The sequence below is a fragment of the Anser cygnoides genome, chromosome 7, assembly GCF_040182565.1.
Source record: "Anser cygnoides isolate HZ-2024a breed goose chromosome 7, Taihu_goose_T2T_genome, whole genome shotgun sequence".
Taxonomy (NCBI): domain Eukaryota; kingdom Metazoa; phylum Chordata; class Aves; order Anseriformes; family Anatidae; genus Anser; species Anser cygnoides.
The window spans coordinates 27,242,436-27,269,399 of NC_089879.1; the positions used below are offsets into that span (position 1 = coordinate 27,242,436).

The 26,964-nt window shown below is 38.4% G+C and overlaps 1 protein-coding gene across 6 annotated transcripts; it reads right to left on the minus strand.

The window, feature by feature from the left end:
- Window positions 1–345: 345 nt before the first annotated feature.
- On the minus strand, window positions 346–26,232 carry LOC106032139 (solute carrier family 22 member 15-like). Of its 6 annotated transcripts, none has more exons than XM_048069471.2 (12): window positions 24,079–24,230; window positions 22,645–22,791; window positions 18,683–18,815; window positions 17,894–18,058; window positions 16,160–16,289; window positions 14,932–15,153; window positions 14,019–14,159; window positions 12,204–12,289; window positions 8,210–8,318; window positions 3,773–3,845; window positions 3,128–3,286; window positions 346–2,144 (listed from the first exon to the last, which is right to left on the minus strand). In XM_048069471.2, exons 1-12 carry the CDS (start codon window positions 24,166–24,168, stop codon window positions 2,118–2,120), a joined length of 1,482 nt encoding a protein of 493 aa, XP_047925428.2. In that variant the 5' UTR covers window positions 24,169–24,230; the 3' UTR covers window positions 346–2,117. The 6 variants fall into 6 exon arrangements, 5 of the variants coding, with proteins under 5 accessions (XP_047925428.2, XP_066857242.1, XP_047925429.1 ...); XM_067001141.1 differs by lacking the exon at window positions 24,079–24,230 and adding an exon at window positions 23,608–23,809; XR_010833029.1 differs by lacking the exon at window positions 8,210–8,318 and having other exon boundaries at window positions 24,079–26,232.
- Between the last annotated feature and the right edge of the window lie 732 nt (window positions 26,233–26,964).

Below are 26,964 nucleotides of genomic sequence, written 5' to 3' on the forward strand. Positions count from 1 at the left end.
CCCTTCATATTCTCTTTTGGATGCTGGAGATGAAGTACCAAAGCATCCAAACAGCCTACACACACAAAAAAGAACTGCAGGTACTATGGATGAGTCATGCCAGGGCTACTGAAAAGATCATTTACTTATTTCTGGGACACTTAGCTTTCTGGTCATCAATCCACCGAATTCACAGAAGTCACCCTAAGTAAAGAAATCATTAATTCCAGGTGAAATGAAGCAGAAAATAAGCATGTTCAAAATGCAAATGGTCTTTGTTTCCTGGTTTTTGTTTCCTGTTATTCCCTCCACTCCCCCCCCCCCCCCCCCCCCCAGGATATGGAATAAACAGCAGAGGAAAAGAGCTCTGGTATAGGCTGATTTATTTAATGTGTCAGGAGAAAGAAACAGATTCTCACCACATAATCCTTCACAATCCTTCTGCTCCAGAGTCTTGTCTCTGCTTTGGGAATACAACTTTATATTGTTCTATTCCATATTAAATTTTATTTCTTATAATAAAAAAAAAAATAAGTGAACGGTAACAAAAATTGTTTTTTTACCATATCCCTGCTGACCCAATTATCTTTTGAAGAGGTATAATTAGTCACTATAATTATAAACGTTAATGCGACAGAAGCATTAATATTATTCAAGAAAAAAAATCATCAACTCAGTTCTAATCCTCACAGTGAAACATTACAAAAATGGTGAGTAAATAAATGATAAAAGTTCGCAGCATATTCTACAGGCTGTTTGCCATCAAGCTGCACCCCAGAAAATAAATAAATGCGCACACAATCCACCCTTATGTCAACGTTATCTAGGTGTTCTGATTGCCAGTTGATTTTCACCTCATGAGGACCTAACCTAGCTGTTTGTAAAGCACACACAGGTAACCTACGCGCAGTACAGCAAGGCATCCAGGCAGAGCAATCCACATGTACATTTATATTCATACGTGCATAAAATGCACACATACTTGCATGAGTGCACTTATTTGCAGAACTATTATTTAACTGTGAAATTTGCTCAAAACACATGAGCTCTTCAGTAACCTTTTCCTTACAGATTCATTAAATAATAGACCAAAATCAAAATGATAACAGTATTCTTCAAAATGCCTTGGTAAATGTCCTGGTGACAGCAGCACTCTCTAATCCAAACAATAAACTTTTTTTTAAATAACAAAATTGTGTTGGCTGTCGTAACTGTAACCTTTATGATGTGTCTATTCCAACATAAATATATTAAATGATAAGCAAACTATCCTTCCCCCTGCAAGAATGTCACATGGGAAATTTATATAATTTTGGATTATACATTATTACATATTACATATTACATTATACAATATATGACATGTTCAGTAATTTCCAGTTCCACATGTACAGCTAGAACTAATAACCTTTTGACTAAAAGGTCACTCACCCTGTCCTTTAAGTGCACCTTTTCCCCCTCTTAAAGGCTTGACACCATTTTTCCCAATATAGTGTTATTTTAACTTCACATGCCTTTTCATGTTCAACTGTATCAAAAAAATATTTCTTCCCACAATGAAAACCATTTATTCTCCTTTCAGATCTCCTATTCAGGCTTCCTATGTTAGGCATACAAAGACCAACTACATGAAAACCTTTGGTCTCTTCACACTGAGGTATACTGTAATTTACAGGCAAAAACCCAGTAGAAAAAATTAGCATATACAGGATTGCTGTTACTTTTTACCATTACAGCTTGTGTGAATATGTAAGGCCATCTAAATTTTACATCATACACATCACTTCAGTTACAACATTTTATTATCTGAAGCTAACAGTTATATTTTGTAACATAAATTAATTGAATTCTTCATTTTAAGAAGCCACAGAGAAGTCCAAACATCCAACGTATGGTTTTGTTAAGTCATTACATTAAAGCACTGATTTGTCACTTCTTTCCTCAGAAGCTTTGATCAACTTTTTCCATCTTCTCAACTTGCCTTCACATAAAACTGTTCAGCATGCTATAAACAGCATTATACATAAGTCCTCCAACTTTTCCACTCCGATATACACAGCAAGACTCTGCCCTTCAGCTGTTACAGCACCTTCTCAATGGAGGCTTCATTTTTTCAGCACAGAGAGACCTTCTGAAACTTAAGTGCTTTCTTCCAGCTGGTTTGCCTGTCAGACGAAAAATAATTATTGAAAAACAGATTACGTCTTATTTTTCTTGTCCAATTTTGTAGGCTATTAAATGTGAAAAACAGAATCCATTTTTTTTTAAATTAAGTAGTGAAATGACATTCAAAAAGCATAGAAATGAGTTTTTTCCCCCGTTTCAACTGTATGCAGTACTGACGTGGATTAGGATACAGTAAGCATAAACTGTGGGTAATATGACTGAACTGATTAAATATAATAACAACAAGATAATTAACAAACTGGCACAAAGAAAAACCACAAGGAAAGCATGTGTTCTTTTTTATCTATACTAAGCCTCCTTTGTTCCAAGTTAATGATTTCTTTGTTACAGGAAATTCTTTTAACTTTTTATTCTTTAAAAAAAATAATTCCTCTATGAAGCTGTTCCCCGACTTAGTAGATATACCTCCCATTTTCTATTCTATGGTTGTTGCCTGTTGAAACAAACAAAACTTTAATTTCCCATTTCAAAAGATTATTTAATACCTATCTACAATGGGAAAATGCTTTAAATGGCTCTAACCAAGGGGACTAATAATGGATTAAACATTTCCTCAAATACACATTAATTCTAGATTATATTCCATTACAAATCACGACAGAGAAAAAGGTGCAATCCAGTAATAAAATACATCTAGTTGTTTTACTGTGAGTACAGGCATGGTATTGAATGTGATGTCCCTGATTATCTTAGATTGCCTTAAGATTGATTTTCTTTAAGCAAACAGAACAGTATTGATTTACATAAAATTTAATACATATATGTGAAGGCGTCTAGCCTTTTCATCTTTAAAAGCCAAGCAAAAAGAATAAATTTCATCTCCACTTAATGTGAGAGAAAGATGGCTTTTAAACATTCACGTGCAAGTCCATTCAGGCACAACCTAAGCAATATGTGCTAAATCATGGTTTACATAAGATAAAGGGAGAAAAATGGAAAACAACAGAAAAAAATACTCTGCCTTTTCATTTATAAGCACTCTGTATTTGGGACTCTGAAGATCTTCAATGCTCTCTGCAATTGGCTTATTCAGTGTTTCTGGCAGAAGGAGAGTCAGGAATCCTGCTGACAGCCCACTGATTCCAAACACCACCAATGGTACAGAAGGGCTGAGAGATTTCTGAAATTAAAAATCCATAACAGAAAAACATCGCAATTTCCTGCTCTTAAAATACATGATCCATGTGAACTGCAGTCAACACTGAAAAGCTAAAACTCTTCCATGTGTGCAATTATCCGTGTACTAATAGAACAAAGAAACCCAATAAATGTCATTTCTCAGAAATAGCTTCATAGGAACTTTAATTGTTTACACGCTAAAAGCACTCAGCTAGAGAGTGGGCCTTAGCAGTACAGAAAGCATTACATGATAATCACTTCACTAACAGATGAAATATTAAGACAACACAGAGTAACTAGATTCTTTCCAAAAAGGGTAATACATTAGGTACTTTCAAACATCTTGTTCATTATTTCTAGAAGCTGATTTATTTTTTTCTTGAAAATATTTTTTCAAGAAATATAGATGTATGTGGTACCAAAATGTGCAACATGCTTTTGAGAGAACCTCACACATTTGTTATATAAAAATTAAAATCAGTCTTACCATAGATGGCACAAATGGAGCCAGTATGCCTCCAAATCTGCAAGACATGGAACAGACACCCAAGCCAGCATTTCTGTTTCAAACAAAGGATGAAAGATACGTAGCTTCAGAATACAGAACTGCAACGTGTGGTAGCACTGTCAGAAATGACTTGTGTTTTGTTTAGTTTGTTATCAATAGACTGTATTAAAATTAAAAAGAAGGAAATTTTTTTAAGCCCTCCAGCAGTTACTCCAAGATCTTCTACAACTGCTAAAAGGTCAATCACACCCTTTCAAAACAATAACAAAAAGCACTCCTTCACAACAGCTTGAACAGAGCTAAGTTTTCCAGCCTACCATACAGGGCAATATAATTGGACATCCCTGTGCTGGATGGGGAACAATTTCACAATTTGGCAGGACCTGCAGACAGAACAGCCCAAATGGCATCTCCTATCTCTTCTGTTGCCTTAGGTTACACAAATGAAAAGTCAGTGCTCACCTCCTAACAGAAAACAAGTATATGCTACCACGAAGCTTGAAAACGTTTGGCCAGATGCGTCACTATAAACTGCTGAATTCTGCACAACCTTCCATTTTCAGACAGGTTTGAAACAATCTCATCTAGACTAAACGATAATCAAAGCGTGGCTTAGAACGGCAGGACCCTCTTTAAGAAATGGACAAAAAGCCCCAAAGTCTTTCATTTGCTGATCAAATGCAAAAATCTTCCATGTTTGTATCACCCCTAAAAATCTTACTTCAGAGACTGACACTGGCAGCGCTCATGCGCTGGACAGCAAGAACTGGCTCACAGCAGCTGTTCTCCTTCCCACCTCTCCCAGTTTCTTCCTCTCACACGACTGCACTGAGCTTCTCCCCCTCAGCCCATTTCCTTTTCCTTCTCTGAACACAGGAAGACAGCGACAGGATAAAAGACGACAAGCAGAGAGGTGACACGGGTCACCAGAGCACCAAAACCACCCACATCCACCACCCTTCCTAATGGCCCTTTGCACAGGTTAAGGGAAACAGATGATGGAAGGAGCTGAGGAAAAGCTAGTGACTTGAGTGTAAAAATAAATAGAAAAGCAACCTATTCTCTCATCACATCCTCCTGGGAAAAGGAAAATAGCAACCCACACTTCCTCACTTTGAAGCGACATCGATCCAAACCCCAAAAGACAAGTCCTATCTCCTCCCCTCTGTCAAAATCCCTAACAGATGAGAGACTCCGGTCAATAATCCAAACCATTCATTTAGGAGCATCCTTCCCATAAACCCTAAGTCTGTCAACATCCAGAGGTATGCCAGCTTTTTTCCTACTGAGAGGAAGCATGGCAAAAGGTGATCATAAAAGCAAAATATTTTGTTTGAATTCCAATGCAAAAGGAAAACGGTTGTTAAAAGACTTTGGGACATAATTAATTCAGAACCCAGCATAGTTTGGACTACGCAGAACAATGTTATGGCAAGCCAGAGGAAAGATGCATTCCTGCTCAAGAGCTGTTGGAAGCATTCAGGAGGTGCTGAGCTGCTGGCAGCTGCCCACCCACCGCCGATCTCACCTCGGTGCCTTGCTTTTCCCCTGCTCGCTGGCAGACCTGCTAAACCTGACTCCCGCCTTCGCTCCCACCACACCACGGAGCACAGTGCTGAACTAATGCCAGCCAAAATTGCTCTACAGCCAGCGTAATCACATCAGCCCGGGGCTTTGCTCAAGCCAATTAGTCCTGCTGCAGCTGCCTGGCTAATTCCATCTGCCACGCAGCACTCCTCTAGCTGCGCTGCTCAGCCAGCGCCGCCTGCACAGCAAACAGCCCCGCGCAGATGCAAAAGCCTGTCTGCTGCTCACACTGCCTGCTCTCACATTGCACTGCTTACCAAGGATTGTTCACCAGAACGCTCCTTGCAGAGAAAGCCGGAGACCAGAAGGGGAACCACTGACAGAAAAATAAAAAACACGTTTTTCCCTGCTGTGAAAATAAGCATATACGCTTTCTGATGATATCCTAGGCAGTTCAGTGCCCCCACTCTGATTGTACACATTATGTACAAGGATAGCATAACTTTGCAACCATTTTCTCAAAAAAAAAAGAACTGTGATTTACATCTGTATTACTAGAGCTATAATTTCATTCTGTTTCCAAACACTGCAAGATAACCTTCCTTTTTGTTCAAAAACACAACAGAAGTGATGCTTTCTATTTTTAACTTTCTGTTCCCCAACAGGTATTCTAAAGACACATTAAGAAGGCAGGAAGAAAGCCCCAAACGTGTACACACTTCAGTTTGCAGCACTTCTCATTCCTCCATGCACCAACTATCAGGAAAAAAATATGCCTAGCACGGTCTTCATGCTTAGAGTAATGAGAAGGTTTAAGCAAGGAGCTGTACTACTGAAGACATTTAACTTCTCTGCAGAATATCCAATTGGAAAAAACAAAACCAAAAAAACAATTTATTCCACCTCCTCTCTTCTACCTTAGAAATGGGACGTGTCTCATCACATGGCATGGCAAGGCTCCCTGCTGGAGGAATGCCAGGATCACTACAAAGCTTTACAAAGACCACCAGATGGTGCTGATGTTTTACCTTAAAATTAACCACTTTCCCATCACTGTTCTTGCATTAACTCTAATATTTGTAGTTAATTAAAATACCAGAGAGATAACAAACACATTTTTAAATGTATAATGTGCCACATGTGGGGAATTTTCATATTGTCTAACGTAATAGTTTTCCATATTATTAAGCACAATCTGTCTCAAAGAAGCTGGTGATTTTCTGAACTTACTCTTGCATTTTCTCTACTAGCATTCCATATCTTTGACACGCAGTTACTTTTATACCACAATATTAGTGCAGATTCTCAAATGAAGCAGCAATTCCACAGATTAACAAAGCCAAACCAAACAAACAAAAAAATCAACATCCTAATCACTAACATCTAGTTTCAAAGATGCTGAGACACTACTGCAACTCCAGCTAGGTATGAGTTAGACATGTACAATACTTGGCCCTGAACACCAATGGAACTTAAGAAGGCATTAACATAAATTACAAGAACGCAGTGAAACAAAGAAAAGCTGAGAAATTAAAATCAGATTTGATTCTCAATTCTCAACTCCAGAAAAGCAGAGGGGATGGTAAACAAAAACAATAAAAATAAATAAAAATAATAATAAAATAATAAAAATAATTTTAAAATGATAATTAAAAAAAAATCAAGAAAGAGACCTTAGAAGGACACAGAAGTTTGGATTGAGAGAATGTAAGCAAACCTCCAAATCCAGTTTCAGTCAGCATGCTTGTGACTTGCGTATTAAACCTAAACCTTTGCCAAGGATGACAAGCTGAGTAGCTAGCAACAGCCAATCCACCTCCATCCTCACAAGTTTTATTGCAAAAACTGCATTCACAGTCTAGTTTATGCCTCTGTAACATATGGGAAATGGTGAACTTCAAAAGAAACAAAAAGCCAATCCAAGCAGTCTCCCACTCTCCCTGCCCCTCTCCCCACAAAGGCCCTAGTTTCCTGGAATCAAGTGATGGGTGTCACCATCCTTAAAAATACTTCTTAGATGCTAGAGGATGCATCTACCAGCCAGGACACCTTCCTACTCCACTCAGCATTTCATTTTCCTGCTCTCTGAAAGGAATGCTCAACTTTTGAAACGTGCTATTTTTGAGCAGCTAGTGCAATATGGCTCAAACTCTGAACATGTACTTGGAGTATCATTCAGAAAACCACATGGAGCTGAGACGGCAGCTGAGGATAACAGCTCTAGGAGGCATTTATTTTCCTGTCTCAGGTTTATCTTGGGACAAAAGGAGAGAGCTTAGCCTTACAGAGTTTGTTAGGAACATGAAAAATAAGGTAAGGTTTTAGCCCACTTGTTCATGAATTAAATGTTATAAAGCAAATCATTGCCATGCAGAAAGTATTAAATGAGTTACACTATGAATACCTAATTAAGAAATATATAAAAGCACTTGTTTTTCAAGAGGCAAACAAACATAATTATGTTGGAAATTTAAGTATACAGAAGCACTGTAAACAGTCCTTACTGCGCATTCTATATTTATAATTAAGTTAGCACACACTTCCATCACATCATTATGTTCAGTTCTGCAACCTATAATTTTACTTCCCAAATCAGTAGCATAAATGAGAAACATGGCACCTAGCATTGCAGAGCATGAAGGCTGCTTTTTTTTTTTTTTTTTTTTTTAATTCTGATTCAGCCCTGGTGGAAATTGCCAGAAACTGCTCCAGAAAGCACACTGCTGCAAAACACGTAAGTACGAGGAGAAGCCCTTTCAAGCCGAGACAACCTGTCTCAATTAAAGAAAGAACTCATATTGATATTTCAGGTAAAAATAATCACACCAGCAGTCAGGATCACTGCACATGGAAAGGATTTGAATTTACCTACAAGCTCTGTTCAGTTACCTCAGTACTGTTGGGTAGAGTTCAGATGTATAAATATATACAATGTTGAAAGCAGCGCTGACCATCATTTTTCCACACAAGGCTAACAAAGTGGGACTGAGTAGCAAACCTTTCAAGAAAAGGAAAATAAGTTCTAAGCATATACATATAACTACATAGATAATTATATATAATATGTATACATAACTATTTTATATAAAAAGTATACTCGTATATAAAACGATATCTTATAGAAGTAATATATAAATAGTCTGTTTTCTTACTCTTTTTACACAATGTTGAAAGTATCCGGTCCTTTTTAAGAGACTTTCATGCAAAAACAATGTTTCATCTATGTGTTTTTTTTCAACCACACACACAAATAACCATATCTCATTTCTTCCCAACTAGCCTAAAAGCTTGTAGAAGAACAAGTACGTAAAGGTATATTTAGGGACAAGACGAGCACCACTTATTTGTTTATTTTTTAAGGGGTGGGTGGATTCTAAAACTATCATAGCGGTAGAAGGAAAGGCCTCCAGCTCCGCAGACAGAAAAATCTTACCACATAATTGCATCTTTTAACAAGCACAAGCAGACAATAAAAGCTCCTTGACTAATATATTAAATTAAAACCATTACAACTTGATTCACCTCAAAAGCTTATCTGCTCCCCAGGGACATCCTGTTGGAACTTAAGAAGCAGCAGCCCTGTAATTCTAAAGAAGGAATGCTAACGCAGCCTCGTTTACTCGTAGACAACCTTTAGTTGACAAAACCAGAATGGATCTTTCAAAGTTCTGAAGAAACCTGATTTCAGTTACTCTGACTTTGGATATGATTATGTTTGTACTATCTATTTTAATAAGTAGAGAATTTATTTTTTTATTGTTAAACTTGAAAAAGGATGAGTACTCTGATTAGGTGTATTTCAGATTCTCTTCCCCAGCACTGAGTTCAGCGTATGTTTCATTTTGGATCAAATGATGCTAAGTAATGTTAAAGTCGCATTGCTTCTCTATTGTTTTTCCTTGCAATCTTTCCCTTAAATATTTTCAATTCTAGTCATCTGATCAAATCAAATTTTATTTCAACTGCAGCAGAAATTCATTTGTATGTAAACAAATCCAGAAGCTTGATTTAATTTCCTTGATGCATTTTTGCAGTTATTTCCATAATTCATGCAAAATAGATATAATATTTTTCACCCAAGCGCTCCTTTTGCTCAGTAACAACTCAAATATTACATACAGTTGCCAGATGCAAAGCTGTGAAGCTGCTCTTCAAAGCCTTGCTGGCTGCCATCAGAAAGCTGGGACATACCTTTTCTTTCATCAACCAAACATGAAGCAATGAAGAAGAGATCTGTAATTCTCAAATGTGTTTTAAAACATACTGCTTCTCTCCCAGGGAGACTTAAGTTAAACGCTGTATATCCATATACACATTAGAAATATAGCATTAGTGCACTTAGGAAGTTCTGGTCTTACTATCAAAACAGAAAAAAAGAGTCTGTCTAGACAGAGAAATTAGCACCCAGAAGCTCAGGAGTGAATTTAAAGTGCACTTTCTTCTCCACATTCACTCCCCCAGGGGAGGCTGAAGGCTGTCTGCATGGGGAATTACTGCAGGATTAGAAGCACGCTGTAAATTCACTGCACGTCAGCGTCCTTTGTAAGTAAGCTCGGACATTTGTTGCATCTTCCTCATTGCAAAAATATATTTAGCAACTCTTACACAACACTCCATTATTTTCTCTACATATATAACACCATTAAGCAGGAATGTGCTTTTCTCCTATGGGGATTCCAGCAACCAGTTATTTATAGGTCATTTGCTAGATCCAGCCAAGCATATCAGTGCACCTTCTTTAACATTTCTATTATATTTTGTATAATATCCTCTCACTTGAATGTCCGGTAGTAACAATATGTACGCAATTTTGTCTGAAATACTGCAGTTGGTGCAACTTTTTCAAACTTTGGTCAAAGTTGCAAGTTCTGACTAAATTCAAGCATTTGAGTTTATTTCTAAACACTAATTTTCCATTAATTGATCTATAGAATTTAGGGCAGCTAAGTGAGGTAACAAACAGTGCTGATGTTTAAGAGTTTCTAGAACAGGAGTTAGTGATTAGAGTTTGATGCCATCGATGTCACTAAGTCTCATTTGCACTGCCATAATGTAGATTCTCCCTCTGGATGTCATCTTTATCAGAAAAAGTTCAGTTAAACAGCACTTTAGGACTAAAGGAGTCTTTACTTCAGAAAAAGTATCCACAAGGAAAGGGTAGTTCTCAGCACAAAAGAAAGTACCCAACATCAACAAAGGCTGAGACAAAACTGAGTTAAAGAACTGGAAGTTTTCTTTCTTCAGTCAAAAGCATATCAACGAAAGTCACCAAAGGTTATGGTTGTGTTCACTACAGCCAGGTAAATTCTAAGTGAGTTAGCCCTGGGCTAGGAGTGTGCTTTGTCTACTATAGTATAAAGCGGACACAAAATGGAAAAGTCTTCCTGCTTTACAGCAGCTTTTGAAAGAAAATAATATTACAGCTCAATTCCCCCTCTGCTGCCACTCTCCCTCAGCAGCTCCCAATCTGATATTCGTATCACTGAACCCTCACTGCATCCACGGAAGTGACTCATCTTCATCATGCTCAGAGCTGAATTTCTTTCTGCTTGAGAGATACAGATCATTCTGGGCCAAGAACCAGTATTATTACTCTTACCACAAAGGAAAATAAGAACTTTTAAAGGAATTAAAGTCAACTTGACTGAAAAAAAAAAAAAAAGATGATTCCCTGGAATTTAGCAGTTCTTTATCAATTACTACCTTATCCTGGATTAGTCACTACTGCTTTTCTTTCGTGCCTTTCTTTTTTTTTAATATATAATGAGAAGTGCAAACAGGGAAGAGATGGTCTCAATAAAAGGAACAACAGAACGTCTGAGGATTTGAACTAACGCAAGCACGGCAAATAGGATTACGAGATTTTTTTTCTGTTTTTTTTTTTTTTCCTTACACTTTTCTGCAATTAATTTGAAATGGATGCCAGACAGCATTTATATCTGTTAAAGATAAACACAACCTTAGAAAGCTACTTTGTAATCACATCACTGGTGCTCTATGGTGTTAACAGACTTGTAAAGTTAAAACATTTCTACTGAGGCAATATTATGAAAAACAGAATCTGAGTGGCCACTTCTGTTAGAGTCATTTAGACCTGCATTTTCAGTGGTTAAGGTACATACTAGTACAGAACAAACGCACTTGAAATGGAAAGAAACGTGAAAAGAAAAAAAATATCCGTGAAGGTCACTGATGATGACAGAAAAAAGACATCTTTTGAGATCAGAAATGTTTGACGATACTCTTGTTACCACGAGTTGTCCTCACAACTGCACATTGCAGCAGTACAGAGTACAAAGCTGAGAAAGACAGCAAGCTTCTTACCATCCCATGGCTTCCATACTGCAATTCCAACCTCCATTTCTCAGTTCCAAATACAAAATAAGTGTGTTTTTTTTTTTAAGCTTTAGTGGGTTTTGTTTTTGTTTTCTTTTTAAGTGATGAGTTAAGCTTCTAATTCAGGAAAGCCTCAGTTCGTATTTCTAAAAACACTGCATGCCACTAAAACAAATGTAAAATTAACCTTGGTGTCTCATACCATCAAGATCTAACTAAATTATCGCCCTGCAGTCTTGTTATTAAAAGCAACATTTTAAGGTAAATTGATTAACAAGAATGAATGAATGCAGTGTCAGTATTTGAAACTGAACATGATAGGTTGTTCTGACCTTCTGAGAGCAAAGAGCTTGGAGTCAGACAAACTTAGTCAATTAACAGGTCCTAGTAAGGGCTAATTATGTCTACAAGAGGTTAAAAGCAATACAGACAGGACCCTGGCTACCTGACCAGCCTTGGACTGGAGAGTCAGGAAATACTCATTATTCAAATAAAAGCTGACAAAACAATGTAACAAGTACCTACTTTGGCAGCACTACATACTTACCAGAGTTTTTTGGTAAAAACATGGTAAACATACAGGCAAATCCTGCAAATATCAGAAAGCACATCATAGTTTTACGTCTTCCAGACCTAGAAGGGAAAGAGCACCAAGATAAAGACGGAAACATAAGTCCTTCAATATATTTTGAATCCCTCTGCAAAACACCAGCTGAAACATACAGCATCATGAGTAAGTTACATACCTCTGGTACCATATTAAGTGCTTAAAATCCTACACTGTTTTCCCAGCTCTGCGTACCAAAGGCCTCCCATAAATGCTTTCCTACTTCTAGATTTTTCTTCTTAAGAAGAACCCATCTACTTCAGCAACAAGAATTCACAGACTTTGTTTTTGCCACCAAAAGGTATCACAGTGCATACACACAAACATAATAATAATTCAAAAAGTACTTCTTAAGTTTCTTAATCTGTATTTTTACAAGTTGACATGAATATATGCAGTTACAACAAAGTAAAACTACTTCGTATGCTTTTTCATTTAACAGTATACATGCAAAAATAAGTAAAGGTTGTTTCTACCACCTAGTGTTTTAAAACAAAAAGGAAGTAGACAGGATAGAAAGACACCAACCCATCACTACATCTGTCATACTTAAATACCTCATAATTAGCTGCACAGGTCTATAAATACATCCTTAGCATCAGTTTGCAGGCATGTACAAGAACTATTTATGCTTGTTATTTCATTAATTCTCACAGCTGCTTCTTACTACTATCCCTAATTAGAAGAACTGCAGTTAATCTATAAGCAACTAAATATTTATTTTTAAAATCTTCTAAATATTTTTGCAACAAGACAGCTGTACCTGAAGGAACTGTTCACTACAGCTGAACAAAAACAGAGCAGCTGGTTACCACCTTTTTTTCCATTAAGTGAATAAAACTACATATTCCTTACTTCAAGAATCAAAAAAATAAAAGCTTGCCAGGTAAATTAAAAATTCCAAAATACAAAGAAATTAACATGTAGGAAAAGATTTGTGCTGTTTGTGGTTTAAATGCATGTCCTTAAGTTTTCTGGGTTTCGGGTGAAGGTTGGTGGTTTTTTTATTTATTTTTTGCTTGGCAGAGCCTACAGCTTCTTTTACTGCCAAACAAATTGTAAATGTGATATCCTCACCTTGATGAAGAAAGTAATTTTTCTACTGATCTCAATGAGACTAAGACACCATTACAAAAACGCTCAAACTGAAGGCTAGGTGAAACCCCAAGTAGCACTGTGCCCTGACACTGACTATCCAGACTTTGGAAAAAAAAAATAAAGTGCCCAACCAAAGGATGGCCTCCAAACACTGCGAAGTATGAAAAGACATGGGCATCGACCATCCATGCCTTCATGGTAACTAAACAGCTCACCCTTCAAAGGTCTCTTTGAAAAATTTAAGTAAAAATGAACAATGCTGAAAACTGTTTTCAGCTGCAGTTTGTAGACTTTGATATACTACAAAGTCACTCTGAACAAAATAAGTATGAGGTATATAAAAGCTATAGATACTTAAATAACTGAACTATACATATTTTTTTCCATAAAGACCAAACTTGTTATTTTTAATAACATTAATCATGGAAAATCCTGTGCCTTGAATAATTCAACCTATGAACAAAACTAAAGAATGGAAAAGGTAGAAAATTAAATTCCCATTTCAATATCAACTCCAGAACCCTCTGCAGCTGACTTAATCCATAAAGAATCAACTGGTTTAGAAGAACAGTGAAGTATCTTCCCAAGAAAAATGTTAATGTTTTTCTACGCTGTCTACAAATATATGCAGAAAACTAGGAAATAAGTTTTTCTTACCAAGGTTTCTCAATAAAGAACATGCAGAGTGGAAAAGCTGGAACTTCCACAAGACCATAGAGAGCCACATTTAAATAAAGATTTCCTCCTAATTCACCAGCATTTAAAGTTAGCCCATAGTATACCAAGCTGCAGACATACCTAAAAATAACCATAAAAGTTAGATTACAAGCATATCTAATCTTTAAAGGTTAAGATTTAAAAGGCAAATTATGCCAAGTTATAGATTAGCTATTTTCAGTTAATGCATTAAGAAGAGACTCTTATTTTGTCCAAAAGGAGAAATAAGACAAAGAGAATACTTCCTATTTTAGTAAACTATGTGAAAGGAAAAAAAAAATGCTCATACACATGCACAGCATAACTTCTGGAATTTTCTACGATCTTTGTTTTTTTCTAGGTTAGTTAGCTGATCCTTCTCTGCTCTGACATCTTTTTTTTCCCCAAGCTGCAAAAACAAAAACAGCACTTAATATGCTATCTGCATTTCATATTGCCCCCAGTTTTCCTGCACTGAACCACATGATCTTACATCACATTTCTTACACTTATTCCAACTCTTACTCCAGATCTCTATTCCATATAGTGCTTCCTAAAACTGGCTCAAATATATATCCTCTCAATTTCTGCTTTGGCTTCTCATTTCACTGAAACTAAATATTATATTTTCACCAGATTATTTCTTAGCAGGCTTTGAGGCAGATTCTAAATAACATACTGAAACTGCAACAGAAATAATAATGAAACATCAGCTTTACAACACACCATTTTAGATGTTTACTGTCTGCCCTCATTAACCATCAGATTTATGATTATTTTGAGGACAGCATTTTTAAGAGAAAATGATGAAAATCTTAACAGTTTCCTCATGTCTGACTCATTCACAGCATCTCAGTGTCTTGTTATTACATACCAGATGTACATAAGTATGATGGTTCGCCACCGAAGGACTGGGTGTTTTACTAAGTTTAGTATACCAGGTGGTGATTCATCCTTTCGTGAAGTTCCTGCACTTGGTTTTAATTTTAGATTTAATCTTTCTTTTCCATTACCAAGGGCAATATATTGCATCACATCTTCAGCTTCTGCAGTTTTCCCTTGGGAATACAGCCATCGTGGTGATTCTGGCAGCATACTAACAGGGAAGAAAATCAATGATGACAAGTTTGTTCCTACAAGGAAAGCAGTAAAATCAAGCTCCCTGTTTTGCAAATCAATAATCAAAACAAAACAAATGGTACCAATGCAGAATTCAGAAAAATACATTTTATTTACACTGTTCTGCCTATTAAATTCCACATATTCTGATAATAATATACGGTTAACTTTATAGCAAGATTTTTGGAAATGCTTGTCAAAGCACTCAGTCATGTTGAGACGAGTTTAAATAGAGAATCTACTACACTAATAATGCTTTTATTTTTTCTGAAGCTCTAACTACCAGAAGTATACATGGGATATCATTTGGTATTTTAAAAGCGTATTTTCTAACAACACAATGCTAGCACTTTCAGTTTTTTAAATACTGCTATATTTCATAACCTTTTTTACAATAATGTCTATGTAGGATTTCTAAATAGGAGAACGCAAATGCAATAGTGACAGAAACAGACACAAGGGACCTCAAAAACATGCAGATACACGACATCTCACACTAGAAACGCAATTCCAAGTGCTCTCACTTATTTCCCTTTGCACACATGCCTGTCTTAAAAAGTAATTCTAAAACCCCTCCTCTAGGAGGGCTTCCAAAACTTCTCAAGCACCGAAACCCAACTTTGGCAGGAGGCTGTGTTCCTGGCTGATGCTCCAGCTCACGGCCTCTGGCAGGCCTTTCCTTCCCCAAGCAGATTTGTAATGAAGCTTTATTAGACAGCTGGCATACAGCTGCTCTTTGCAACGCTGGCTGCCACAACTGTAACAGCAAACAGAAATGCAAGCTTTTCTTCCGGGCAGCCCTGACCTTCTGCTTTGTTTAAAAATACTTCCTCCTTCACTACATGATTTTCTTCTGCTTGGTTCATAAAAACATACAGAAAAATATCATCCTTGTTTATACCACTCTTCTGAACTATGATAAGAAAAATAACCATTAAATCAATGCATAATTTTTATCATTACAATGCACGTGAACTACTTACAACGAAAGAAGAAGGAAGATGACTCCTGGAGTATTTGATACCAATGCCAGGTGACGCCACTCTCTTACACAGTAACCCAGTAAAGCATAAACAGCAATGCCAACCGCAAACGTCAAATTAGTTAATGAACCTGGAAATACAAGGCCAAAAAAGTGACTACAGATACCCAAAAACGAAAACCAAACTTAAGAAGAAACCTTAAATCACTACCCCTTGATAGATCTAAATAAAATAGCACTAAAATCCTTACAGTATCTTTATAGCACTCTGTGAACCAGCTGGCTTAAGTGTATTGTGCAATCCTAATGACGAATGCCTTTGTATAACTGGGCGAGCGGGGGAAGGTGAGCAGGGCTGGTTTCCTTTCAAAAATAAAGGGCGGTGCACAGTACAGATCAAGAAACGAACAGAAACCTACAGACCAAAGAGAAAACCCAAAGACAGGAAGGGGAAGCATTGCAAGTGATTTATTTAGGTCTTTAAGATAATCTTGAATAGAGGTGGCAGGCTGCAACAGAAATTGCAAGAAAGCTATGAAAATACAAGGACTGAGGTCAGTATATGAACAGCTGCAAACCAGAGGTACGCTACAGCAAGCTTCTGATGAACAAGTGTAAATAAAAACTTTAAAAACACAGGGTCAACTTCCATTCCAAAAGCCTACCAACAAACCTTCTGCAGGCTAACACAGGAGGTCTCGTACTAACCCAGAAGCTCTCAGCTATCGCACACACAGCCTAGTTCACAGGCAGCACCTAGGAGAGCTTCTTTAACACTGCTGAGCAGCATTCAGCAGCTTCCTCTCCTTCAGCCCCTGATCAGTTGTGCAGCACCTCTTTGCCAACAGCTGAGCAGAACTAGAATAAAGCACCTAAAGTGACAAGCGGCAGGAAGCAGGCTGTCTCGTCGGTCCTTCAGGAGGCTGGCCCTGCAGGGAGAAAGGCTGGGAAGAGCTGAGACAGAGACAAGGGCAAGGGGGAAGGAGGGGTGGGAGAGAGATGACGTGAGTCAAAAAAGTGAACCCGGGAGAAGAAAACTCAGTACTTGAAAAAACACAACTGAAACAGAAAGCTATCAACAAACCACAACTGCTTCCTACATCCCCAAGAGTCCAGAGGAGAAATGAGAAAATAGCAGAATGAGGTAACTGGAGAACAGAGAAAAATACGCTCACAGTCACAGCGAGTCAGCATTTGGACCAAGCTTTTCCACATGCTGCGCTAGCTGAAAAGGTTTCTCAGTCTGAGCTACTTTAGTTTTACAACAGCACAACACGCAAGTGTTAAATTTACTTTAAGTCTTGGCAGTGGCATAGAAAAAGGACATTTAAAAATACTGGATGGTCAGCACATCCAATAGAGGTAAAAAACACAATCATTTTGTGGTGCAGAGAAATTCCAAAGAACACTTTGAAGAATATTTTCCCAAGATACTGTACAGCACCATTCAGAACTGGCAGGATCTGCCCTTTTTTTTTTTTTTTTTCCAGTGCAGGGATATTTTTGGAATCAGTGTACCCATTTAAAAACCCTACTTTTGCTATTTATCAAACAAACCCAATCCTACGTTTCTTATTTAAGCACAAAAATTAGATCTTCGATGAATCAGCATCATGTTCATTTGACATGCTAACTAACTTGACATTTTAAATTTTTAAATTTGTAGCAAGTAAGGTATCGATAGTCAGAACAACACTTGGCACAGTAATAATTATTAAACATTCCCAAATCCCACCTGTAAATGACCAAAATGATTTTCCTACATATTCCTGTGTTAGGACAAAAGACACAAGAGCCATTCCACCATTCACAATTCCAACAAAGAAACGTGAAACTGCAAATACGCCATAATTTGGAGCTAATGCTGTAACATACCCAAAAAGGACATCAAAAAATAGACCTGCAGAGAGAATAAAATAACATTAGTACTTATGCTATGCAGCCTGATCTTAGAAGAAAGGCAGGAAGCACAGTGACTGCAATGAGTCTACAGTACTCATCTCTCACATTTGGCTTTCTGAAATCATACCAAGTGAAAACTACGATCATCTCCAAGTCTTACACTTTAGGTCTACAATAACAAAGATAATGTTTCCTTGAGACAATGTTGTAATTTTGAAAATGACCCCTTTCCAGCTGTTGCAAGTGCAGCTGGAAAACAAAATAGCAGGACCTAAGTTACCAACTCTAAAGAAATTCAGATTCTCCCCCATCTTCTCCCAAAAAAAGGGGATTATTTTTTATTGGGGTGCAAAATGGCAAGACAATGCAAGCAGCACTGCACTCAAATAGCAAAGTCATAGCAAAAATTGGTTATTTTTCATCTGTCACTGATATTCCAGAGCCCACTATGCTGCTGAGCACACTCACATCAACCAATTTTAGCGCTGCTTTACTCTAGCCGAAATATTTAACCAGACCATTGACTCCATATCAGTGTCACGGAAGGGTGGCCCACAGGCAGGGCAAAACCAGCAATGTTGTTATCCATGCAGAACACATGAGAACACTTTAACGGTCTTACCTGAAATATACACTGGTTTCCTGCCCAGTTTATCTGACAAAGGGCCAAACGTGATGTTTCCAATAAGCAATCCAGCAAAAAATAGGGATGATGCAAGGCTCACTTTGTAGGCTTCTTGTTCAATTAGATACCACTATCAAAAACAATAATAATAATTGTAATAAAAGAATTTTCTTATTGTCATAAGTATTAACAGCAAGTTGTTGGCTTTCTCCAAAATAAGGACATCTACCAAAATTCTTCTGGTGCCATTTCCCATCTCTTTCTTTATATCCAATTCAATTTTTGTTCTAAGTTTGCTGCACAAGCCAGCATTAGTATTTTTTTTTCCTCCCTAACAGACATCTCCCTCTACTTTTCCAAAAATATCATCATAATCTAAGCTTTTGACCTGGTAGATTTAATTACTTTCACCTCCATTCCCAACATTTGACAAAGTAACAAGTTAAAATTAGGAATTTTTCAATTTTTAAACTGCTCAGCCATTTCTACATAAGCTTAGTTATTTCAATCAACAAGTAATAAAAATTATTCATTAACAAGAATAAAGCATGCTCACGCTTTTAGTACTGAGACAGCTACTGCTGTGCAGCCGTAATTCCTGATGCTGTTGCCCTGCACTGTACACGTGTTGAAGAGAAGCAGAAAAGGATTATGGAAAGATGTCCTAAAGAAGACTTGTTTTATAAGAACTTTAAGAAATACTTACTAACTACTCATGGATACCTCTTAGTATTTTATTGTGTGCACACATTTACGACCAAACAAAAAAGAGTTAGAAACAAATGATGGGTTTCTTTATAAAATGTACTTTCTACCTCATGCAAAAGCTAAACTGAGGTAGCATAAGCAAAAGTAGTCTGTTCTACAGAAAGGAACAGCATGAACTGACAGTGGGTTGGAAATTGTAGGAAGCAAAATATGTCCTGGTGGGGCAAGGCACGCAGCTGGCTTGTGCAGCCCCCCTGCTACACACAAGGAGAATCAGCAGCAACAAAAATGCGCTGCTAGGATTACAAATATTGCTCACATCATGAAGCTGGGAAAGAAGTGTGATCAGAATATCCCAAGTCATGTTCCAGGAAAAGAATTTAACTAATTCAATGCAAAGCCTTACAGAAAGAAATATTTAGTAATTATTTGTAATGTGCAAGGAAACTTATCGGGAAAGGGAATGAGTATTCAAGCCAAAACAGCGTTGTGCTGGCTTTTTAAATGATATCTGCTAAATGATATCTGCAGTATTTCCTTTCGTGAAAGGAAGAAGGATCCTAATACCACTTAGTTTTTGTTTGTTTGTTTGTTTGTTTAAGAAATGAAAGGATTAAAAGGGGGGACAGGGATCAGGGAAGAGGCATATGACCAGAATCCTACACAGCATACCACAGCCTCAACCTTGAATTAATACAGATCCCCACAGAGTATTAGGAATTTTCAGGAACATGTAATTATAGCAATATGAAGAAACCTGTGCTTTCATTCGTCAATCCTGACTCTCATAGCGGCAGCGTAGAGATAAGATGTGGCTCTATCTGTCCCACCACTCTGGTAACCTTTGCCCTGCCCATCCAGCAGCCTGCAAGACAGCAGACTGCAGGAGTAGGATGAGATTTAACAGCATTCACTTTAGTCTAATGTACCCAGTTTCAACACTTCAGAGTTTTGGAGTATTTTTGGATACTCTGGGATGGTAAAACTCCTGTGCAGCAGCACTTGCAGCTACTTTCCTACTACTATACCTTCTTGGTATAGTATTAGATTCCACCCTATTATGGCAGATAAAGATGTAACTCACAAAACTTACGTTTTCTTAACTTTCTGAGGAGGCTTAAGCAATAAAATATTCCTGGGCACAAATCCTCAGGAAATTTCATCTGGGATAAAAATATCACAGCGCGTCCTCTCCAAGACACAGAGCACTGCTGGCGTGAGTCCTCCTCCTCTGTGCTAGCACACCACAGCATACAAATTTCAAACTCCCAGTTCTCATCTGCAGTGTTTCAGGCTGATATGAGACAGAAAACAGCCTTTCAGGTCCTAGATACGGTTGTAAAATTCAACTTCTCAAAATTAAAGGATGATTTCTATATCAATGTAAAACATTTTCCTTAACTCACCTTCCTAAGTATCACTTGTTAAATAAAGCAGGGGGACTGAGCTGATGGCAATCCAAGAAGCAATTCAAACAACTGTACTTTCTAAAAACAAACCCTGAGCTGTTATTTACAAAATCTTAGTTATGCCAAAACTGATTATAATGATTATTTCTTGAACTAGATCTTAAGAGCTCCTCTGAAGTTTTGTTGAGCTTCAGAGCAGAATAGTGCTGCTGTCAAGCCAGAAAAGAACTGAAAATATTTATGATTTAAACTCCATAACGTCAGCAAAATATAGGAAATAAACTTTATAAAAGCAGCTTCCTCTCAGAAGATGATGAGAGAAGATTGACTTGCAACCTGTTACTTTAGCTGCTTAGTATGTGACTGGGAGATGCTCATAGTTTACCAAGTCTGATATAATCTGTGAAGAATATATCTTTTAAAAGAATGCATCCGTCTACTTTATTGGCATAAAAGGAACTGGTTAAATATTTGTCAAAATTAACTGCAGCTTGCCAACAAAAACATTGCCAACTTTGCTATCACCATAACAGACATCCTCTAGCTCTTTAAAATCCATATGGCAGTTTGATTTACTTACTAGACCATTAACATCCAGAAAAATGTTGGCCAGCATCTAAGACATGAAAATATATATACATATTTATTAACAATGTAATAAAAAAACTTAGTTACTGAAATGAATGGGAACAGTTTTGTTTATTTGTTTGTTTTTAGTAAGTCTTCAAAATCACTACATTTTTTGGAAATAGGCACATTGACTCCTACGTTTAAAATACAGTACTGGATTAAATTTGCCTTTTTTCTGACCGTAAATTAAGCATTACTCCATATCGTGCATCCTGCTGACAGTCTCAAATTGAAGGGTGATTTTGTAAATCACGCTAATCAAGAAAATCTGTTTCTGACAGAGGATATGACCCAATATTGTAACATTCCTTCTTATTTCTTAGTCATTACATTTTTCCAAGATAAACACTACAGAGTCACATTTGTGATAATGGGAAGGAAGCAAAAACTGGGCACCAGCCACGCCAAGAGCTATCCTGCCTTAGCAAGTTACTGACAGCCGCTCCGAGAGCCCAGCCAGCAGAATTCTGACAGTTTACGCTAGAAGCCAAGCCACCCACACAATCTTTTTTCTGGCACTGGCAGCAACGCTTAGGTCACTCGCACTTCCCTGAATGATTATAGCCCAGGGACTAGCAAAAAGCGAACGCAGCCTTCTGCATGGAATTCACAAGGCATGAGGACGAAGGGTCAAGCTTCTGTCCCACTCAGCAAACTTCAATCTGTTCCAGCTCCCACTCTCACCGTACATGAGAATACCCAGACATGTGGTGCATATACTGCCCTTTCATGCTCGTTTTAATCTTTAAGATGCATCTTCTCTGAGAAGCTATTTCAACAACTCCAGGGGAAAGCTTAAATACATAGCACAGATTGCACAGACATGACAAATTGAACCTTTTCTTGGTGGAAAAGAGACATTAGGAGGAGCTCATGCTAAATTCCAGAGTTATAAACAGTAGTTAAATGATTAGTCTCACTAGCAATGACTTTCAAAAACATGTGAAGATGAAGAAAACTGAAAACAAAAGAAATAAAGGTTAACAAACCTACTAAGTGTATTGGTTTTACACTAGGAAAACTCAACTAATAATTTAATAATATACTTTCAGGTTGAAAAAAAAAAGAATAAATTAGAAGATCCAGATGGGTGGGTTCCAGTAATTTTTAATAGCACAAGAAAAACATTACGCTAAGCCCTGCTCAACTTTCTCAAGCACTGGTGGCCTAAATCCCAAGAAAAGAATAAACAGGCGCGACGGAAGTACTTGCCTCAGTTACGATAGACGTGAAGTTACTCGTGAAATGGATATGCTTGGCAAGTTCAGCTTTGCTCGCTGGAATTCCTTCTAGGTCTATATGATACTCAGGCATGGCTCCCACAAGCACGATAAGCATTGACTGACAAGCCACGTATACCTTAAAACAAGATACACATCACTTACCCTGAACAATCCCAAAGAGAAACCACCCTTTCTGTTGGCATACTGTAAGCTTTTCATTAAATTAACGATGAACAATTTCCCTTCATTCAGCAATGCAAACCAAGTCTACTGTGTTTAAATCCCCACAACATGATCATCAGGGCAGCTGGAAGCAACAGGTACCACTCCTAAGTTACCGATGCACCTTCAGTGACTGCGTCATCTTGCCACCCTCATCTCTGTTCCAACGTTGTTCTATCTTGCTGTTTTTTAGCCAGGGATAGGAAAGGAAGGCATTAAGAATTTCAGCGTAGTTTCACAGCTAAGATTTAACCCTAAGGCCAAGGTTCTTTTTTTTTTTTAAAAAACACTTTTTAAAAAAAAAAAAAACGCTCTTTTTACTTACTTTACTCAAGGAATACAACCTGCAGTGACAAATCAATGAGTACTAGAAATGTAAGGGAGATTTTGTGCATTTGTTTTTGAGCTTCTGTTAGTTCTTTCCATTGCAGATTCCCTTGCAGAGACTGAAACCCTCACCTGATCACTGGGAAAACTCGTAAGTTCAGGAATAAAAAAAGATTCTCATACGGAAATCCTTGTAAGCACATTTACGCATCCTACGGCTTTCATGTTGTGAACGTCTTCCAACTTGTGTGATTTTTTTCTTTTAACTTGAACTGACATCCTTAAGTCTCAGTGATCATTTTTGGCACATTACCATCAGTGGGAAAGTTCTGAATTTAGAGGGAGCATCTTGGGGTGGTGGGCTTGGATCGATGGCTCCAAAGCTGTTTTATCAGACACTTACCTTGAACGTACTCGGAGAAACCAGCTACAGACACAAACCGGTAACCTACCAGTACCACTTCCTTCCCCCCAGCACTGCTTTAATCCAAATTGCAGAACTGCGCTGACAGGAGGAAGCCTTTTACGAAGGAGCTGGGAGCGACGGATAAATGTTTGCATGCAGGGGTGTGGGCGTTATTTAAAGACAGCACCGTGAAAGATCACTTTCACCAATGACTTAAAAAAAAAAAAAAAAAAAAGGCAAGCTTCCCGCGGCTGGACTCCACTTCCTTCCACGCAGCACAGCCGCAGGCACCGCTCAGACACCGGTCGGGACGCGGCAGAGGCGCACAGCGAGGGGAAGCAGGAGGAGGCCGGGCCCGGCGCTAGCACCGGGGGCTTCCGAGGGCCCGCCGCATCCCTCGGCCGGGGGCAGGGGACGACCGCGGGAAAGAGCGAGAGGCGCGGCCCGGCGCGGCCCTTGGCGGCTCACCTGCAGCAGCACGAGGAAGGCGGTGAAGCGCCGCTGCGCGCCGCCGAACTCCCCCGCCGCCCCGAAGGCCTCCTCCAGCCCCGCCGCCATGGCCCCGCGGGCCGCGGCCGCAGCGCCGCGCTGCCGGCCCCGCCTCGCCCCGCCCGGCCCGGCCCGGCCCCTCGCCCCGCAGCGCGGCGGCTCCCTGACGGGATGGGGCCGGGATGCGGCCGCTACCTGCGTACAGCTGGAGCCCGCAGCGGCTCCGAAGCTGTTTTCAGGGGAGGGGAACTCTCCCTCTTCCTCGATTTTAAGAGAAGCAGGATTTTTCCACCAGGATTTAGTCTAGCTGCTACCAAAGGGCAATTTTGCTCTGCACCCTTCTCCCCGGGCGGCTGGCTCGGGCCAGACCTGGGAACTGGGCACCTGCACATCAGTTCTGCTTGCTTCAGCCAAACTGCCTACTAAAAACATTCTTACCCTGTGGCTTTCATCCAGTTTCCACAGTGGCACCTAAAAGGTCCGTGGACCAACCCTATGGGCAACAGAAGAAACTCCGGTTATTTAAGTTGGCTGTTCCAGCATTAAGGATAGACACGCTACTTATTTTTAGTTGGATCTGGGAAAAGGAGGAGTTGACACAAAAGCATGTTAAGTGGCCTTCTTTGGTGCAATAATTTCCTTCTGGACTGTAACACAAATGGTTATACCTGTATTTTTCCTAGTATTAAGTTTGAAAATGCAGCTTTACTATTACACTACCTTTATACAGGTGCTTTGTTTTGTTGCTTTATTAAGCCTCTCTCTTCAACCACATGAAAAAGTCCGTTTCCTTTGAGGCAATAAGCTAGGATGATCTCCCCTTAGTTTTCTTAGTGCAGGAGAATTAAAATTAATGGGGTTTGACCACGTGTGCCATGCAACACTGTGGTTATGTTGGCCAGGAAGCGTTAAGTGAGGGTCAAAGCGCTGTTTACCCTGGAACTCTGACAGCACGGACACCAGGGACTTCCTAAAATATTTCTGAGCTTCCTTACCCATTTTGGCACTAAACATTAGCAGACAGTAGTGAAATCCTAGGTTTTATCCAAAGTCCTTAGTCTCTCTACTCCATCTGCTTTCATGATTCCTACCTTAGTTCAAATAGAGCAGTCTGTTGCTGAACCTTGGCAAACACAGGTAGACTTAATCATGGCAGGCTCCCGTTTTGCTCCTGAGTAGAACACGAAGCATGAAAATAATTGTGGAAGTCTACTGGTTTTACAGGACCTGTTAGGTTCCTTCTCCTGCTCAGTCATGTGTTCCCAGCTTACTGTGGAAAATAAAGAATGCTTAAGGTCTCTTGCATAAAAGAGCCCCAAACAGCTCTCACCATTGCTGCATCTGCTTCTCCTTGAACACTTCAGCCTAGGACAGAGGTACAGCAGAATCTTAGCATTACTACATGATCATGTTTTGAGCAGGTCTGGCCAGCATCACGTTAAACAGCTGGAAAACAGCTTTTAGGCTGCTTTCATGAATGTTCCTGCTATGCGTGAAACATCAGTTGAACAAATAAAGGAAAAAATCAGCATTGTTTTCCAACAGCCACAATTTCTTCAGTAGGTGGAGGGTTTATACTGCATGAACTGTTCTGACATTGGGAATTGAGTCACTGCAGGGTCCCTTACAGATAGTCTGTTTCTAGGATATATTTTCATAATGCACAGCACACAGTAACTATAAATAGTAGTTAATGAATCCTTGCACAAAAGGTCCAGAAAACTAGGTTACCGAGTGTTTTGTTTGGGCTTTGCTAGGGATGTTAACAGCTTACTAGAAGTGAGATTTAAACAAGGAAAGGCCTAAATTCTCCCATTCACTGCCTTCTCCTTTGTACCAGAGAACTCCGTTCACTAGGAAACACAAAACAAAGTCTGTTTTTTGGCACAAGCACAATAATGCTGCATGAAAAAAAAAGGCTAGCATAGAAAAAAGAATTTAAAAGTTTTAATTAAAAAAAAAAATTCCAACACTTCCCTAGGAAGCCATACTCTTTTGGGAGATTAAGCATCTGATTTTGACTTTACTCTGAGAAGAACATATAATGAAAATATTTAATGCTACTGCATTTTGAAGTTGCCTTTAGCAGGGTAAATTCAATTTAAGTCTAAAACAGCATCAGGCTCCATGGCAAAACCTGAAGGACAGTTTAGTCATACTTCAAACAGTTTTAAAAGTCTCCTCAAAGTTTAGATAAGCTGTTTCAGTACAGGAATCGTAATAGTAAAATACAAATTACAGAGTGACTGGTTTGTAAATCATAATTCAGGTAACAAAATATCCACTGCGTCCTGCTCAAAGCAGCATTTATTAAAGACAGCATCAAGATAAGTCAATGCATAATGAAACTTTCCCTCCTACAAATATGTAAACAAGTTGACAGCAAGGTATTATTACAATATAAAAAGTAAAGCTTACATTGCATTTTTTAAAGCTACTAACTTCAGTCTCAATGTAGACAGTCTCTGGTCTGTAGCATTCAAAAATATGAGTTCTTGAAAAACGTTGAAGTATTGCCTTTGCGCACACGTGTTTTTGTAGAAAAATACTTTAAAATACCAACTTCCCATTAATAAAACCAACACCAAAATAAAACTCATTTTTTGTTATTAACAATATGTTAAATACATCTAGCACTTACTCCACTGTTCTGCTTAACCAAATTATCTTGTGTTCATTTTAAAATTCATTATAATCTGCAAAAAGTATCTTGGATAATATTCAGTTACTTAAACATGGCTAAGCAATTAGCATTAAGTAGCTAATATTGGCAATTACCTTGTAATCAGAGTCCAGCCTAAGTTTATATGCAACTGAGGCCAGCAATTTAAACCTCGTCTCAAACTGCGTATTTTAACATGTACA

Excerpts from the sequence above, each read along its gene's own strand:
- LOC106032139 (XM_048069471.2), bottom strand. The coding sequence starts at position 24,168 with ATGGCGGCGGGGCTGGAGGAGGCCTTCGGGGCGGCGGGGGAGTTCGGC. Across the intron at positions 3,846-8,209 it reads CTCTACCCAACAGTACTGAG|AAATGCTGGCTTGGGTGTCT; the intron begins GTAACTGAACAG and ends TGTTTGAAACAG. Across the intron at positions 3,287-3,772 it reads CTCCATTTGTGCCATCTATG|AAATCTCTCAGCCCTTCTGT; the intron begins GTAAGACTGATT and ends TTTTAATTTCAG.